General features: G+C 46.2%; 1 protein-coding gene across 7 annotated transcripts in view; it reads right to left on the bottom strand.

Moving 5' to 3' along the window:
- Positions 1-19010, bottom strand: part of LOC126462885 (protein-tyrosine sulfotransferase-like) — a 970604-nt gene that overhangs the window by 83700 nt on the left and 867894 nt on the right. For all 7 annotated transcript variants that reach the window (XM_050096112.1, XM_050096111.1, XM_050096113.1 and 4 more), the window contains one exon: positions 18291-18485. In XM_050096112.1, coding sequence (XP_049952069.1) covers positions 18291-18485 — 195 coding nt within the window. The remainder of the gene's footprint in view (positions 1-18290; positions 18486-19010) is intronic.

Raw genomic sequence — 19010 nt, forward strand, 5'->3', positions numbered from 1 at the left:
TTATCGAGTGACATAGGTAAAAACATACAAATACGATAAGTTGTTTCTCAGTTATACTGTAAAAATTTTCTGATTATACTATGGCTTCAGCAAGAAAGATTAACCGATACGCAGATATGGCACCGTACGATAACGGTCTGTGGTACCGAAGCTCTACGTGTGAATACGCTCATTTAGAATGTGCAGGCTACACTATCCTAAAAAGTAACTGCTGATCCTGTAAATGGTTGTAATTTCCTATGGTTTTTGAAATATCTGTCGCACAAAGTAACTTGCTAATTCCGATACCCCTCATATGAAAAGAGGAAGTGATTTTAAATTAGCTTCAGGTATTTAGCCGCACGACCAAGTTTGGGAGTCTCTGAGGACTACCCTTTGGAGGAGAACGGGGAAGCCCGTCCTTACAATGGACATTAAGATATCGTCATCTGCCACATGTAAAATCCGTGAACATGATGTGAAGGGGTTGGTACATTTACAGTACTGACGAATTATGAGCCGTGTTATTTCTTCTCACTATTCCCTGCACATATAACACGTCCTTGCTTAGAACTCAGAGACGTGGTCGGATACACTTTAATGGAGCCGTTCGCTTTTACGGTACAGGAACTGATGCATTTCTTCGGCAGCCACGGCCTATGTGCGGAAATTATGCTTGTAGTTCTTCAGGAGGCTGCTGCGCGGTCTCTTAAATGCAACTGCCTGTTGAGTGTGCGGTAATTTGTGCCATCCCTTATTTTGGTCGTGGATCGCGAACAGAAATATTTTGACTGCTCTGTTAAACCATGGAGCAATTGCTGCAGTTCAGGAATATTGCTGTTTTACAAACTCTAAAGACAACGCCAATTTATTCTGCGATGAAATTATAATTAAATCGACACCCTAAGCTGCCGACCGGCGTTGATGAACGGGGACAGTTGAAAATGTGCGCCCCGACCGGGACTCGAACCCGGGATCTCTTGCTTACATGGCAAACACTCTATCCATCCGAGCCACCGAGGGCACAGAGGATAGTGCGACTGCAGGGATTTATCCCTTGCACGCTCCCCGTGAGACCAACATTCATCTTCACGTAGTTAAGGCTAACCGGCCATTTGATCTTCTTCTTCTATGCAGATGCACGCGCATTGCCCGAACTCTTATGGGATTCGATAAGATTGTCTGCCGCGAGTAATGAGTGTAATGGGTAGGGGCAGTACGCATGTAGCGTGTGGACAATAAGTTGGGAATGTGAGTCTCACGGGGAGCGTGCAAGGGATTATCCTCTGTGCCGTCGGTGGCTCGGATGGACAGAGCGTCTGCCATGTAAGCACGAGATCCCGGGTTCGTGTCCCAGTCGGGGCACACATTTTCAACTGTCCCTGTTGATGTATATCAATGCCTGTCGGCAGCTTAGGGTCTTGATTTAATTATCATTTCATTCTAGAGAGCTGGATGGTCACCGAAGGTGTCTGTTCTTTCGGACACGTCCGAAAGGACAGATATCATCTTCATGAATTTATTCTGCAGACGTACTGACGTTGGACAGGAACGCTCCAGAAAGCGACCCAAAGCTCGGTCACAATGGGAAATCGCTGGATCCCAAATGTCGGCATGCTAGACAGCGCCGAGGTAGAGATGGTGTGCCTATCTATCAGGGGCACGCAAACATTGAAGAGAGAACAGATTTACATGGAGACCGTGGGTCCTTGTCATCACAGATTTCGAACAAATTTGTGGTACATGTAAGGTTCGGGATCTAATAAAGTGACACAGCCGAGGCTCAGGATGTCCAAGCGTTAAGGGGAAAAAAATAGCGTTTTTGGTGCGGGTGGGGCGAGGCATGAGACATTTCCTAGTTTCCCGGGAGCGGTTAGCGGAAAGAATGTAGAATGATAACCTGACAGTTGTGGGCTCGAATCCCTAATCGGAATGTTTTTATTTTCAATTTTTACGAAACTTACATTGCAAATGATCCGAAACAATCCCAATGTATTGTAGTTACTAATATTTTTACAGAAAATTTCCAGTAAGAGATTTACCGCATACACGCAACCTTCGTATGCAAAATTAGATACTTCCATTACTTGTTTGTAACATACACGTTCTGGGCTGATATTCATCGTAAAAATAGATGAAGCTGTAATTTTCTAGGCATCTTCCTCGGACTATCAAAGTCCCATTTTTACAATTACTTAGTTGCTTTAAGTTTGAATACAAAAAAAAAAAAACTTTGTTAACTTTCATAAAAGATTCTCTCTGATTGCAACAAACTGATGGTTTGCATAATCCATCATTTCGCCAAATATTGCAGAGGATGGTTGATGATGTAAAATGGAATGTATTATAATGCATTCTTTTGGGCTGTGATTTTTCTTTGTCTCTCGATGAGGTACGAGCAGTTTTGAAGCTTTTTTGTCAAATTCTTCACTTGGCGATGAAAACAAACATCGTAGGGTGAGCTGCCGAAGGTTGCTCGAAGGTCAAAATGAAACTAACGCAATACAAAGTCCTGTTCGCTTTAACTGCAATCGCTTCTTGGAAATTTATTTGCAATTCCATATTATTCTTAACCTTTCCTTTCCATACTTTTTATGAAAATATTAATAAATACAACACATTAAGAATTACTTCGGTGTATTTACAGTGTAAGTAGCATAAAAATTAAAAATAAAGTTTCCGCGCACGGACTGAACCACCAGTCCTTCGAACTGCCCTTCTGTACCCTTTCCGCTGGACCAGCCGCTGTCTAGAAACTACGCCAACATAAATGTCTCACGCTTCGCCCCATCCGCGCCAAAAATGCTAATATATACAGGGTGGTCCCGAATTCATGGTACAAACTTTAATGGTAGGTGCAGGACATTGTAACAAGGATATATTGTATAGGAATGTATAGTCCCAGGTGACGCGGTGAGGCGTAAACAGGGGAAATAACGGCCGAAAGGAAAACGAAAGATTTTATTGAAATCGTTGTTGACAAGTGTCATGTTTACAGTAAGTGTTCAAAATTGCGTCCACCATGAGCGATACATGCTTGACAGCGTCGGTGCAGCGATTGGCGTACACGTTCAAAGATGCCTGGTATTTCACGCACACCTGCAGCAGCTACAGATATGCGAGCAACGAGATCCTCATCTGAGTCAACTGGAGTCTCATAAACAAGACTCTTAAGATGTCCCCATAAAAAGTAATCGAGGCAAGAGAAATCAGGAGATCGGGGTGGCCAAGGGACTGGTCCACCACGCCCAATCCATCTAGCACCAAACGTGGCATTCAGGTAATTCCGTACAGCAGTGCTGAAGTGTGCTGGCGCTCCATCGTGCTGAAACCACATGCGGTTACGAATGGCGAGCGGATCATCTTGCAGCAGTTCTGGTAACACTTCTTGCAGAAAAATAAGATAGCTTTCGCCACAGAGTCGCGTGGGTAGTAAGTATGGCCCAATCAAAAAGTCGTTCACAATACCAGCCCACACATTAATACCGAAACGTTGTTGATACGCATGTGGACGCGTTGCATGTGGATTATCTGTTGCCCACACATGGGAATTGTGCGCATTAAAGACACCCTCGCGTGAAAATGTCGCTTCATCTGTAAATAGCACATGACCTACGAAATCCGGCTGCAACGCACATTGCTGCAACAACCACTGGCAGAAGTTCACGCGAAGAGGATAATTGCCGGATTCAATGCTTGTACTTTTTGAAAATGGAAGGGGTGTAAGCGATTTTCATTTAACACTCTGCATACAGTCTGATGACTCACATGTACGTCACGCGCAACAGTTCTTGTGCTTGACTCGGGTCTATCAGCCACTATGTTCAAGATGCGTTCTTCCAGTCTTGGAGTGCGTACAGCTCTTAATCGACCAACGTCATGTCTGTTGACGTCGAACGTACCTGTTTCACAAAGTTGACGATGTAACCGTTGAAAAATTCTATGATCCGGCATTCGTCGATTAGGATACTCCGCGCGATACATTCGTAACGCAGCTCTGGCGTTACCATTTGCACGGCCGTACATGTAATGCATGTCTGCTTTTTCTGCATACGTAAAGTCACCCATCGTCTACGGCAGCACAATTGTGAATGGCGCTTGTCCCTACTGCGATACATCATGTTCATCTACTGCCCTCTACCGGCAGTGACACCAACCGATCACTCCATTTCTCTTTCCCCTGTTTACGCCTCACCGCGTCACCTGCGACTATACATTCCTATACAATAAATCCTTGTTACAATGTCCTGTACCTACCATTAAAGTTTGTACCATGAATTCGGGACCACCCTGTATATATATATATACACGATAAAGTTGGACGAAAACGGCGGTGACTAGAGGGCAGTCTCCTCGTTAGTGTCCAGTCTACATCTACGTCAATATCGCGTCACATCTGACATTAAGGCTGTCGTCTGACGACAAGGGGATTACCGTGTGTTGTAATATCCATTTGGATACACCCTTCAATAGTGAATTCGACTTGTGACACAGCGCAAAGGTAAATTTGTTGCTCTGAAACACATCGTCCTCCATAGACATCAATATGTTCCTGTAACAGTATACGTACTAATGAAGGTATAAATTTTTGGACAATGCGACTGACAACGATAAAGGTAAGACCCAACCGTTTCCTCACAACTATCAAAGGAAACTAAAATTCTACAGAAGATATTCGTGAGCGGCGCACCAAATTAGTAATACAGAAGGATAAAACCCGACACAATGAGAGCCACAGAGTCCACTCAATGGACCACTGTTCCCTCGATTCAGCAAAAACGCTAACTCTGGCTCCTGCAGCGATTTCCAACCGTCAGGCGCGCTAGCAGAGCGTCCCAGCAGTATTTCGACAAAGTCAAAGTGTTGGTCACTAATCGGTATATTTACATGTAATGTCAGAAACTGGACACGAGCAGTTGGAAGCCGTCAGAACGACACCTAAAAATTTCCTCAAACCATTTCGACCTACAAGTCAACATACGCGCATGTTGTTTGTGCATTGTCGTGTAGCTAAAGTTATTTGTTTCTACACTCCTGGATATTGAAATAAGAACACCGTGAATTCATTGTCTCAGGAAGGGGAAACTTTATTGACACATTCCTGGGGTCTGATACATCACATGATCACACTGACAGAACCACAGGCACATAGACACAGGCAACAGAGCATGCACAATGTCGGCACTAGTACAGTGTATATCCACCTTTCGCAGAAATGCAGGCTGCTATTCTCCCATGGAGACGATCGTAGAGATGCTGGTAGTAGTCCTGTGGAACGGCTTGCCATGCCATTTCCACCTGGCGCCTCAGTTGGACCAGCGTTCGTGCTGGACGTGCAGACCGCGTAAGACGACGCTTCATCCAGTCCCAAACATGCTCAATGGGGGACAGATCCGGAGATCTTGCTGGCCAGGGTAGTTGACTTACACCTTCTAGAGCACGTTGGGTGGCACGGGATACATGCGGACGTGCATTGTCCTGTTGGAACAGCAAGTTCCCTTGCCGGTCTAGGAATGGTAGAACGATGGGTTCGATGACGGTTTGGATGTACCGTGCACTATTCAGTGTCCCCTCGACGATCACCAGTGGTGTACGGCCAGTGTAGGAGATCGCTCCCCACACCATGATGCCGGGTGTTGGCCCTGTGTGCCTCGGTCGTATGCAGTCCTGATTGTGGCGCTCACCTGCACGGCGCCAAACACGCATGCGACCATCATTGGCACCAAGGCAGAAGCGACTCTCATCGCTGAAGACGACACGTCTCCATTCGTCCCTCCATTCACGCCTGTCGCGACACCACTGGAGGCGGGCTGCACGATGTTGGGGCGTGAGTGGAAGACGGCCTAACGGTGTGCGGGACCGTAGCCCAGCTTCATGGAGACGGTTGCGAATGGTCCTCGCCGATACCCCAGGAGCAACAGTGTCCCTAATTTGCTGGGAAGTGGCGGTGCGGTCCCCTACGGCACTGCGTAGGATCCTACGGTCTTGGCGTGCATCCGTGCGTCGCTGCGGTCCGGTCCCAGGTCGACGGGCACGTGCACTTTCCGCCGACCACTGGCGACAACATCGATGTACTGTGGAGACCTCACGCCCCACGTGTTGAGCAATTCGGCGGTACGTCCACCCGGCCTCCCGCATGCCCACTATACGCCCTCGCTCAAAGTCCGTCAACTGCACATACGGTTCACGTCCACGCTGTCGCGGCGTGCTACCAGTGTTAAAGACTGCGATGGAGCTCCGTATGCCACGGCAAACTGGCTGACACTGACGGCGGCGGTGCACAAATGCTGCGCAGCTAGCGCCATTCGACGGCCAACACCGCGGTTCCTGGTGTGTCCGCTGTGCCGTGCGTGTGATCATTGCTTGTACAGCCCTCTCGCCGTGTCCGGAGCAAGTATGGTGGGTCTGACACACCGGTGTCAATGTGTTCTTTTTTCCATTTCCAGGAGTGTATTACACCGTTATCCGTAGAACAATCACCTTGCTGGCCGCTGCTAAAGCTGTTACTTTTATCCGTTAGAGAAATAAAATTTATTCTAATACACCCGTCACCTATAAACAAGAAAATTTTCTTTCACCCAGGCATGTTTGGCACATAAGCAGAACTTCTTCTGGGCCTCTTTTTAATGCGTTTTCCTATGTCACGTATTTCATGGTGTCAGTCTTGGATAAAATAGCAACGACCTTGAGAGAGAAAAAATGAACTTGATTGACGGCATATATTTTTGCAGACCTTAGTGCGATGGGTATGAAGTAAAACTTTGCGCTGGGCCAGAACTCAAACCTGGATCCTTTGCGTATCATGGGCAAACGGTCCACAGTCTGAGCTACCCGGGCACAACTTACGACCAGCCCCTACAGTTTTCAAGAATAGGACACAGACACCGGCGGAAGAAAAGAGGTGAGAGCGGCACATGAATCTCTTTTGGATACCTCAATCGGTAGAGCATTTGCCTTCGAAAGGCAAAGGTTTCGAGCTTGAGTTCCGGTGCACCACAAAGTTTCAATCTGCCAGAAAGTTTCAAATGAGTGCACAATTCGTTGAAAGGTGAACATTCATTCTGTATGAAATATTTTGAGACACTGTTTTACGCTGTCTCCTTCGTTTTTTGTGAATTCACTAACAAACACAATCTACACACTTTACAGCAGTTGTGTGGTTTGTCACAATAACTTACTTTTTCCTACGTGCTTTCTGTTGGTAGTGCACGACTACAGCTTATTTGCAAGCGTAAGCTTGCTGCGCCTTGTTGTCTAAGCTTCGGTGCCGTGTAACACTAATCATAATATTAATACGTGAATACGAAAACTGAAGTACCGATTTTTAATATTAAATACACAAGAAAGCCAATGAAACATGAAACATGTGTAATTGAAAAGGTACTTTGGCACAGATGTGCACAAAGAAAAAAAAAATCACGTGTGTACGTAGCCGTTAAGAATGGTAAAAATACATAGATGCTTTCATATTCATAACAGCGGTAGTACTATCTCTATCACCCATTAAAATCTCCATGAGGTGAACATCGAAAACTGAAGTACTACCAAATTCTGTCTTGCGGACTGACTGGGTGCTTGTAGACATGACACACGAAAGTAACATTTCTTGAAATCGTATTCCAGCGACGCTCTCGTTTACACGGTTCACTTGCACTAACTCACGTATACAGCGCAGCTACAATGCGACGTATGCCAGGTCTATAATGTTGTCAGCAATGGAAATCAGATTGTCGTAGAAATAAAGTCTGTAAATAACGTTGCATATTCATGTCGTTATTTCCGTTACTTTTCTGTAAGAATAACTTTGTTGTCATTTGTCGCCGTTGCTAGAGAATGTGAAGTTAAGTTCCTAATTTTTAATTTCTTCAGTTTGAATAACTATGTCTTCCTACTTCCCTTATTATACGTAAACTGCATTTGTTTTCGGCTCTGCCTAGAAGGAGAACGCGAACGGGTCGGAGTGAAAGATGCACAGCTAGATTGTCATTTCACAAGGGAAAAGTTAGTTTGCTGGTCTTCACACAAAATTTATTTTTCAACGCACTTTATCAAGGACACGCTTCAAATGACTCAACAGAAGTCAAGAATTATTCCCAATAATACTTGTACCTACAATCAGTATTTACTATGATCAGTTCTGATGCAAAAATTTCAAACACAGTTTTACATGGATTGTACCGCAGACGACATTTTTCATCATAGGATAGGTCCAATGACTTCTACGTATGGTCGTTCGTCATGTTACGCGGATTAAAATTTTTATGACATCGACACTGCTGTTCGCTACAGACTGACTGAACAATCAAGTTAGTCGAACAGTAATAATAGCGGCACTGTAACGCGTGAAATTGTGATTGGATTAGAACGAGCCAGTCGTTTGGTGCGTGGAAGATTATTGTGCAAGACTCGAAAATGAAAATAGAGAAACTTGTGTGGCTATACGGTTAATACAGATTTATACCTCTGGTATTACAAAGACTCGAACCGATGTGGGCTCTATTGTACCACAGTTGATGAAGAGCGAAGAATCGAAAGAAATACGGTGCCTTTTTTAACGAAACTCTCGTACAGTCAAAAACACTCAAAGTCAATGGGTCCATTAGCATACGTATTAGTATTTCCTGCTGGAGATATTGGCTGCCATGTTAATTTGTTCCCTAACGCACAAAATACACTCCTGGAAATTGAAATAAGAACACCGTGAATTCATTGTCCCAGGCAGGGGAAACTTTATTGACACATTCCTGGGGTCAGATACATCACATGATCACACTGACAGAACCACAGGCACATAGACACAGGCAACAGAGCATGCACAATGTCGGCACTAGTACAGTGTATATCCACCTTTCGCAGCAATGCAGGCTGCTATTCTCCCATGGAGACGATCGTAGAGATGCTGGATGTAGTCCTGTGGAACGGCTTGCCATGCCATTTCCACCTGGCGCCTCAGTTGGACCAGCGTTCGTGCTGGACGTGCAGAACGCGTGAGACGACGCTTCATCCAGTCCCAAACATGCTCAATGGGGGACAGATCCGGAGATCTTGCTGGCCAGGGTAGTTGACTTACACCTTCTAGAGCACGTTGGGTGGCACGGGATACATGCGGACGTGCATTGTCCTGTTGGAACAGCAAGTTCCCTTGCCGGTCTAGGAATGGTAGAACGATGGGTTCGATGACGGTTTGGATGTACCGTGCACTATTCAGTGTCCCCTCGACGATCACCAGTGGTGTACGGCCAGTGTAGGAGATCGCTCCCCACACCATGATGCCGGGTGTTGGCCCTGTGTGCCTCGGTCGTATGCAGTCCTGATTGTGGCGCTAACCTGCACGGCGCCAAACACGCATACGACCATCATTGGCACCAAGGCAGAAGCGACTCTCATCGCTGAAGACGACACGTCTCCATTCGTCCCTCCATTCACGCCTGTCGTGACACCACTGGAGGCGGGCTGCACGATGTTGGGGCGTGAGCGGAAGACGGCCTAACGGTGTGCGGGACCGTAGCCCAGCTTCATGGAGACGGTTGCGAATGGTCCTCGCCGATACCCCAGGAGCAACAGCGTCCCTAATTTGCTGGGAAGTGGCGGTGCGGTCCCCTACGGCACTGCGTAGGATCCTACGGTCTTGGCGTGCATCCGTGCGTCGCTGCGGTCCGGTCCCAGGTCGACGGGCACGTGCACCTTCCGCCGACCACTGGGGACATCGATGTACTGTGGAGACCTCACGCCCCACGTGTTGAGCAATTCGGCGGTACGTCCACCCGGCCTCCCGCATGCCCACTATACGCCCTCGCTCAAAGTCCGTCAACTGCACATACGGTTCACGTCCACGCTGTCGCGGCGTGCTACCAGTGTTAAAGACTGCGATGGAGCTCCGTATGCCACGGCAAACTGGCTGACACTGACGGCGGCGGTGCACAAATGCTGCGCAGCTAGCGCCATTCGACGGCCAACACCGCGGTTCCTGGTGTGTCCGCTGTGCCGTGCGTGTGATCATTGCTTGTACAGCCCTCTCGCCGTGTCCGGAGCAAGTATGGTGGGTCTGACACACCGGTGTCAATGTGTTCTTTTTTCCATTTCCAGGAGTGTATTACACCGTTATCCGTAGAACAATCACCTTGCTGGCCGCTGCTAAAGCTGTTACTTTTATCCGTTAGAGAAATAAAATTTATTCTAATACACCCGTCACCTATAAACAAGAAAATTTTCTTTCACCCAGGCATGTTTGGCACATAAGCAGAACTTCTTCTGGGCCTCTTTTTAACGCGTTTTCCTATGTCACGTATTTCATGGTGTCAGTCTTGGATAAAATAGCAACGACCTTGAGAGAGAAAAAATGAACTTGATTGACGGCATATATTTTTGCAGACCTTAGTGCGATGGGTATGAAGTAAAACTTTGCGCTGGGCCAGAACTCAAACCTGGATCCTTTGCGTATCATGGGCAAACGGTCCACAGTCTGAGCTACCCGGGCACAACTTACGACCAGCCCCTACAGTTTTCAAGAATAGGACACAGACACCGGCGGAAGAAAAGAGGTGAGAGCGGCACATGAATCTCTTTTGGATACCTCAATCGGTAGAGCATTTGCCTTCGAAAGGCAAAGGTTTCGAGCTTGAGTTCCGGTGCACCACAAAGTTTCAATCTGCCAGAAAGTTTCAAATGAGTGCACAATTCGTTGAAAGGTGAACATTCATTCTGTATGAAATATTTTGAGACACTGTTTTACGCTGTCTCCTTCGTTTTTTGTGAATTCACTAACAAACACAATCTACACACTTTACAGCAGTTGTGTGGTTTGTCACAATAACTTACTTTTTCCTACGTGCTTTCTGTTGGTAGTGCACGACTACAGCTTATTTGCAAGCGTAAGCTTGCTGCGCCTTGTTGTCTAAGCTTCGGTGCCGTGTAACACTAATCATAATATTAATACGTGAATACGAAAACTGAAGTACCGATTTTTAATATTAAATACACAAGAAAGCCAATGAAACATGAAACATGTGTAATTGAAAAGGTACTTTGGCACAGATGTGCACAAAGAAAAAAAAATCACGTGTGTACGTAGCCGTTAAGAATGGTAAAAATACATAGATGCTTTCATATTCATAACAGCGGTAGTACTATCTCTATCACCCATTAAAATCTCCATGAGGTGAACATCGAAAACTGAAGTACTACCAAATTCTGTCTTGCGGACTGACTGGGTGCTTGTAGACATGACACACGAAAGTAACATTTCTTGAAATCGTATTCCAGCGACGCTCTCGTTTACACGGTTCACTTGCACTAACTCACGTATACAGCGCAGCTACAATGCGACGTATGCCAGGTCTATAATGTTGTCAGTAATGGAAATCAGATTGTCGTAGAAATAAAGTCTGTAAATAACGTTGCATATTCATGTCGTTATTTCCGTTACTTTTCTGTAAGAATAACTTTGTTGTCATTTGTCGCCGTTGCTAGAGAATGTGAAGTTAAGTTCCTAATTTTTAATTTCTTCAGTTTGAATAACTATGTCTTCCTACTTCCCTTATTATACGTAAACTGCATTTGTTTTCGGCTCTGCCTAGAAGGAGAACGCGAACGGGTCGGAGTGAAAGATGCACAGCTAGATTGTCATTTCACAAGGGAAAAGTTAGTTTGCTGGTCTTCACACAAAATTTATTTTTCAACGCACTTTATCAAGGACACGCTTCAAATGACTCAACAGAAGTCAAGAATTATTCCCAATAATACTTGTACCTACAATCAGTATTTACTATGATCAGTTCTGATGCAAAAATTTCAAACACAGTTTTACATGGATTGTACCGCAGACGACATTTTTCATCATAGGATAGGTCCAATGACTTCTACGTATGGTCGTTCGTCATGTTACGCGGATTAAAATTTTTATGACATCGACACTGCTGTTCGCTACAGACTGACTGAACAATCAAGTTAGTCGAACAGTAATAATAGCGGCACTGTAACGCGTGAAATTGTGATTGGATTAGAACGAGCCAGTCGTTTGGTGCGTGGAAGATTATTGTGCAAGACTCGAAAATGAAAATAGAGAAACTTGTGTGGCTATACGGTTAATACAGATTTATACCTCTGGTATTACAAAGACTCGAACCGATGTGGGCTCTATTGTACCACAGTTGATGAAGAGCGAAGAATCGAAAGAAATACGGTGCCTTTTTTAACGAAACTCTCGTACAGTCAAAAACACTCAAAGTCAATGGGTCCATTAGCATACGTATTAGTATTTCCTGCTGGAGATATTGGCTGCCATGTTAATTTGTTCCCTAACGCACAAAATACACTCCTGGAAATTGAAATAAGAACACCGTGAATTCATTGTCCCAGGCAGGGGAAACTTTATTGACACATTCCTGGGGTCAGATACATCACATGATCACACTGACAGAACCACAGGCACATAGACACAGGCAACAGAGCATGCACAATGTCGGCACTAGTACAGTGTATATCCACCTTTCGCAGCAATGCAGGCTGCTATTCTCCCATGGAGACGATCGTAGAGATGCTGGATGTAGTCCTGTGGAACGGCTTGCCATGCCATTTCCACCTGGCGCCTCAGTTGGACCAGCGTTCGTGCTGGACGTGCAGAACGCGTGAGACGACGCTTCATCCAGTCCCAAACATGCTCAATGGGGGACAGATCCGGAGATCTTGCTGGCCAGGGTAGTTGACTTACACCTTCTAGAGCACGTTGGGTGGCACGGGATACATGCGGACGTGCATTGTCCTGTTGGAACAGCAAGTTCCCTTGCCGGTCTAGGAATGGTAGAACGATGGGTTCGATGACGGTTTGGATGTACCGTGCACTATTCAGTGTCCCCTCGACGATCACCAGTGGTGTACGGCCAGTGTAGGAGATCGCTCCCCACACCATGATGCCGGGTGTTGGCCCTGTGTGCCTCGGTCGTATGCAGTCCTGATTGTGGCGCTAACCTGCACGGCGCCAAACACGCATACGACCATCATTGGCACCAAGGCAGAAGCGACTCTCATCGCTGAAGACGACACGTCTCCATTCGTCCCTCCATTCACGCCTGTCGTGACACCACTGGAGGCGGGCTGCACGATGTTGGGGCGTGAGCGGAAGACGGCCTAACGGTGTGCGGGACCGTAGCCCAGCTTCATGGAGACGGTTGCGAATGGTCCTCGCCGATACCCCAGGAGCAACAGCGTCCCTAATTTGCTGGGAAGTGGCGGTGCGGTCCCCTACGGCACTGCGTAGGATCCTACGGTCTTGGCGTGCATCCGTGCGTCGCTGCGGTCCGGTCCCAGGTCGACGGGCACGTGCACCTTCCGCCGACCACTGGGGACATCGATGTACTGTGGAGACCTCACGCCCCACGTGTTGAGCAATTCGGCGGTACGTCCACCCGGCCTCCCGCATGCCCACTATACGCCCTCGCTCAAAGTCCGTCAACTGCACATACGGTTCACGTCCACGCTGTCGCGGCATGCTACCAGTGTTAAAGACTGCGATGGAGCTCCGTATGCCACGGCAAACTGGCTGACACTGACGGCGGCGGTGCACAAATGCTGCGCAGCTAGCGCCATTCGACGGCCAACACCGCGGTTCCTGGTGTGTCCGCTGTGCCGTGCGTGTGATCATTGCTTGTACAGCCCTCTCGCAGTGTCCGGAGCAAGTATGGTGGGTCTGACACACCGGTGTCAATGTGTTCTTTTTTCCATTTCCAGGAGTGTACGTCCACTGCGAGAGGGATCAGAAATAATGTTACTGTGTCCCAATATGCATGCTGTCGCCTTGCAATTAGAGCATAGTGTTCAGGTAAGGAGGAAGAACATGCATGCGAATAAACTCCAGATAGTTATATAAAAAATTTTTACATGCGTTACTGTATAAACAAAGCTGGTCGAATTTCGACCACAGGTGATATAGTCATAATACTTCCGTGTGGGTGAACGGCCCGGTGCAGCTCTTTCCGCTGGACGTCACCGCATCTACTTTCGTTTTCCTAACCTACCCCAGAGATCTTACCGGAGAAATGGCGCGTACAGTTTAACGTGGAATGCGAACTACCAGTCGCTCCTGGCGAATATTCACGTCATACATAGGTGAAGGCCAAGTTAAATGCAAACTGAAACATTCCGTGGTGAGAGCGGAAATATATACCACGACTTTTCCGTTTCCAGACCCAAGCTTTGCCACTGTATTATCTGGCCCGATCGTGTAACAGAAGAAATTAGGCATCTACAGTAGTTAACATAGCTAGGGCCAGTAAAAGCTCGAAATCTTTGTGACGAATTTTTTTTACAAATGTTCTTCGTGCACTTGTCGCGATAGTTCACTACGAATATGAGAGCTTTAGACAATCGTGGTTATTGTCGAAGACTCAAGAGTTTCATAGAGATTTTTACTCCCATCAAAATTACTCTGCGATAGATTAATGAGACGGGGGCAGGGGGGGGGGGGGGGACAGGTGGGGGGGAGGGCAGTGTTGCCGGTGTGCAGCGCGTCATGCTAGACAAGGCTCTGCATGTAACTATACAACTGTCAACTCAGCGAGCACTTGAGGTTCGAGAAAGAATTACGTTGACTGAAGGCTGGCCCCCGCCACTCGACTCGCTGAAAAGACAGTCACAAAGTAACCTTAATGACAGCGTAACGCGACGAGTGCGCCTAGAACAGTTTATACATGGCGGTCAGAAACAGTCTGAAAAACTTGTAAGGGTGTTACTTTTAAGAAAGAAATTGGATATGGTGCGCCGTTCCCCAGTTAAACAGCGTTCACGTTACCCAATTAGGCAGTCGCGCGTGCAAATTGAACCGGATCGCCAGAGGAGGTGCGAACAAGAGAGGATACAAAAACTGAACATGTGACAGTAGTACGGATCGAACCCGAGACAAAGGCTCACCAGTCTCGTCTACGCTATGAGCAACTGACAGTTATCGTACATGGCGAGCCGCTTATTTGCTTGCTCAACGCCTTGATTGGCTACCTTCAATGCTAATTAACTCGGAAACAACGAAACGTACCGAAGTTTTTCTTAACAATTATTTCTCAGCACAACCTACCCTGCAACACACTTTCAGTCTTTTCAGACTATTTCTAACCATCCTGTGTAAGTAGACCGAATTTAAAATTCAATATTTCCATTTCCCAACTCTTTTATTCAAAGATGTCTCGTTTCCTGACTTTCATTATAACATAAAAACTTAAAATTTTAAATATGTGAGTGGCTGTGATCCAGCAACCGTACGCTGTTTAATTACAGGACGTATACACAGCCACTTCAGTTGCACAAAAAAAATTTTTTTTCTCAATTGACCACGGTTCGATTGCACTAGGCCAATCTTCATCAGAATAAAAAGGTACATGGATTACATGTAATCACACGATAGGGTAGAACGTCTGAGCAAAAGTGCTCCCGTCAAACAGAAACGTCATAGGAATAAAAACTAAAATGTAAATCATGTTACACTTTTACAGTTTTATTTTTATCTCTATGACATTTCTGTTTGACGAGAGCACTTTTGCTCAGACGTTTTAACACTATGCCGTCCGGCGACACCACAGTGGTGTCGTGCGCGAAATAGCGGTCAACGCCCGGCGACACCACAGTGATGTCGTCTGCATAGTATCGTAGAGTGGCCGGCGACAGCACTTTAGCATCTTTTGCACTCTGTTGGTGTTTTCTTTAGGATTACAATAAGTTACACACGACAGCAAGTTTTTTGTTTTTATAAGTACTTGTGCCCTTTCACCATGGCGGACGAAAGAGACAATGGAATTATTTACGATATCGTAGGATTCTATACTGGGAACGATCTATTTGAATATATTTGCAACGAAACCAACAAGTATTAGAGTGAAAAGTGCAATAGAGGGAAACTGGATAAAAACTAAAAATTTGTGGACGTTACGGGACCCAAACTTAGAAAATGGTTTGGGCTCACTGTCTTTATGGGAATTGTAAAAGAAGCATGGATCGATGATTTTGGTCAACGAATCCGTTGACAGACACACAGATATTTCGCAAAACGATGTCCCGCAACACATTCAGACAAATATTATCATTTTTACATTTTCCCGACAGCAACAATAAACTGGATAATGGCGACCGGCTTGTCAAAGTGCAATTCGTAATTGGTTATTTTTCCGAAAAGTTTAAAGAAACGTTTGATCCAAGTCAAAAACATCTCAAATTGAAGGAATGATACCATGTCGTGGACGGTTAAATTTTAAAGTTTACAATCCGTCGAAAATTACGAAATACGGCATACTCATTCGGATACTGTGTCATTCGAGTACGGGATACATTTCCTCATTCAAGATGTATTCCGGCGCTGGACAACCTTTAGCAAAAACAGTGATGGAGCTACTGACACCTTGTGATGGAAAGTGGCATCACTTCTGCATGGATGATTATTATAACAGTGTAGAACTTGCAGGGAAGTTAGTTGAAAAGAAAATTCGGGTTTGCGGAACGATACGGCAAAATAGAGGATTTCCGGAAAAATTAAAGCGCGCAAAAGTCAATGTGTTTGAAGCCTGTCATCAACGGAGAGGTGATAAACGACCGGCGACGAGCCAAGAAATCCGAATTAGAGCTGCCGGCGGCAAGCGAATAAATTTGAACGGGACGTGCGGACGGGGAAGTGTTAAACTATGGTGTAATTACATGTGTTCCATGAAACTTTTTATTCTGATGAAGACTGCCCTAGTGCATTCGAAACCGTGGTCAATTGAAAAAGTTTTGGCAAGCGAAGTGGTTGTATATACGTCCTGTAATTACAGAAAATAGAGAATGTGTCACACATTTTAGGGCGATAGTCCTAGAATCATCATGTTTTCGCATCACGGAAATTGTAATACGATAAGTAGCAAAGACTGGACATCACAAAGAAACAATCCGATAAACCGCGAACAGAATTTCCGCATTGTAGACAAGTGTAATGTGTTGCGAATACATAGAAAGATAGATCCCTTATCATTTAGCTACAAAATAGCAGGTCAGCCACCGGAAGCAGTGAATTCCATAAATTATCTGGGAGTACGCATTAGGAGTGATTTAAAATGGAATGATCATATAAAGTTGATCGTCGGTAAAGCAGATGCCAGACTGAGATTCATTGGAAGAATCCTAAGAAAATGCAATCCGAAAACAAAGGAAGTAGGATACAAAAAAATGGTTCAAATGGCTCTGAGCACTATGGGACTTAACATCTATGGTCATCAGTCCCCTAGAACTACTTAAACCTAACTAACCTAAGAACATCACACAACACCCAGTCATCACGAGGCAGAGAAAATCCCTGACCCCGCCGAGAATCGAACCCGGGAACCCGGGCGCGGGAAAGCGAGAACGCTACCGCACGACCACGAGATGCGGACAAGTAGGATACAGTACGCTTGTTCGCCCACTACTTCAATATTGCTCAGCAGTTTGGGATCCGTACCAGATAGGGTTGATAGAAGAGATAGAGAAGATCCAACGGAAAGCAGCGCGCTTCGTTACAGGATCATTTAGTAATCGCGAAAGCCTTACGGAGATGATAGATAAACTCCAGTGGAAGACTCTGCAGGAGAGACGCTCAGTAGCTCGGTACGGGCTTTTGTTGAAGTTTCGAGAACATACCTTCACCGAGGAGTCAAGCAGTATATTGCTCCCTCCTACGTATATCTCGCGAAGAGGCCAGGAGGATAAAATCAGAGAGATTAGAGCCCACACAGAGGCATACCGACAATCCTTTCCACGAACAATACGAGACCGGAACAGAAGGGAGAACCGATAGAGGTACTCAAGGTGCCCTCCGCCACACACCGTCAGGTGGCTTGCGGAGTATGGATGTAGATGTAGATTATGAACAAAGACGCTTCCGAGACAGGGAAGCGTCCTAGCGGTGCTAAATACGTGAAAACTGGAGAAGATTTGTACGTTAAAAAAAAAAAAAAATTAAATGTGTGTGAAATTTTATGGGACTTAACTGCTAAGGTCTTCAGTCCCTAAGCTTACACACTACTTAACCTAAATTATCCTAAGGACAAACACAGACACCCATGCCCGAGGAAGGACTCGAACCTCCGCACAGTACATGACTGCAGCGCCCTGAGACCGCTCGGCTAATCCCGCGCGGCTGTACGTCACAGATCGCTGGTCGAACAAGCCCGCTCTGTTCTTACGTATGTGCAGCTACTCCTTTATGGGACTGCAATGGAATCACGAAGTGCCACTGCAGTTCTGAAGGAAGACAGGAGTAAGCAACGGCTACAGCAAGAGAGCTGATGAGTGCAGGAAACGGCGCGGCGCGCGCGCCCTACCTTCCTGGAGATGATTGAGTGGACGGTGGCGCGGCCGTCGCGCAGCATGAAGATGAACTTGGCGTTGGGGAAGAGCTCCGACAGGTAGGCGGCCGACTTGAGCGTCAGCGGGTCCTTGTTGCAGAGCCGCGGCGCCGGGTCGCCGTGCCGGGCGATGATCTCCAGGCAGAACGCCGCGATCGCAGAGTCCAGCACCTGCCGACACGCACCAGCGTCAGGGACGGTATAAGCAGCTAAAGGTTATCCAGAAAAAGACTCCCTCATTTCAAAATTAAATATCTCGAAACAAAGGTCGATAGAGGAATGCAGTAAACGGTATGTTTATTGTGAAAGCTGTAAGACGTTTATACAGCAGTTTGAAATAATAGTTACAAAAGCTGCTAACAGACGACGCTGTAATCGCCTTACGTAATGCCTAGTATAAATAGTGATCCGAAGCCCAGAGCGATCAGTTCCACTATTGAAATGTGAAAGGAGCTTAGCGTACCGAAGGAAGAGATTAAGACCATGTACTCCATTGAACAACGCGTTTTCCTGGTGCTAGAGTACCACAGGTTAGAAGAGAGTCCTACGGCAACAAGGCGAAGTTTTCAAGCACGAATTAATGTTCCAAAACGACCCGATGCGAAAACCGTTCGTACGCTCATCGCAAAATTTCAACGAACAGGCAGCGTAACTGATGATCTAGTGGGGCATGTTGGCCGCAAGCAAACCGCAGTT

The sequence above is a fragment of the Schistocerca serialis genome, chromosome 1 (genome assembly GCF_023864345.2).
Source record: "Schistocerca serialis cubense isolate TAMUIC-IGC-003099 chromosome 1, iqSchSeri2.2, whole genome shotgun sequence".
Taxonomy (NCBI): Eukaryota; Metazoa; Arthropoda; class Insecta; order Orthoptera; family Acrididae; genus Schistocerca; species Schistocerca serialis.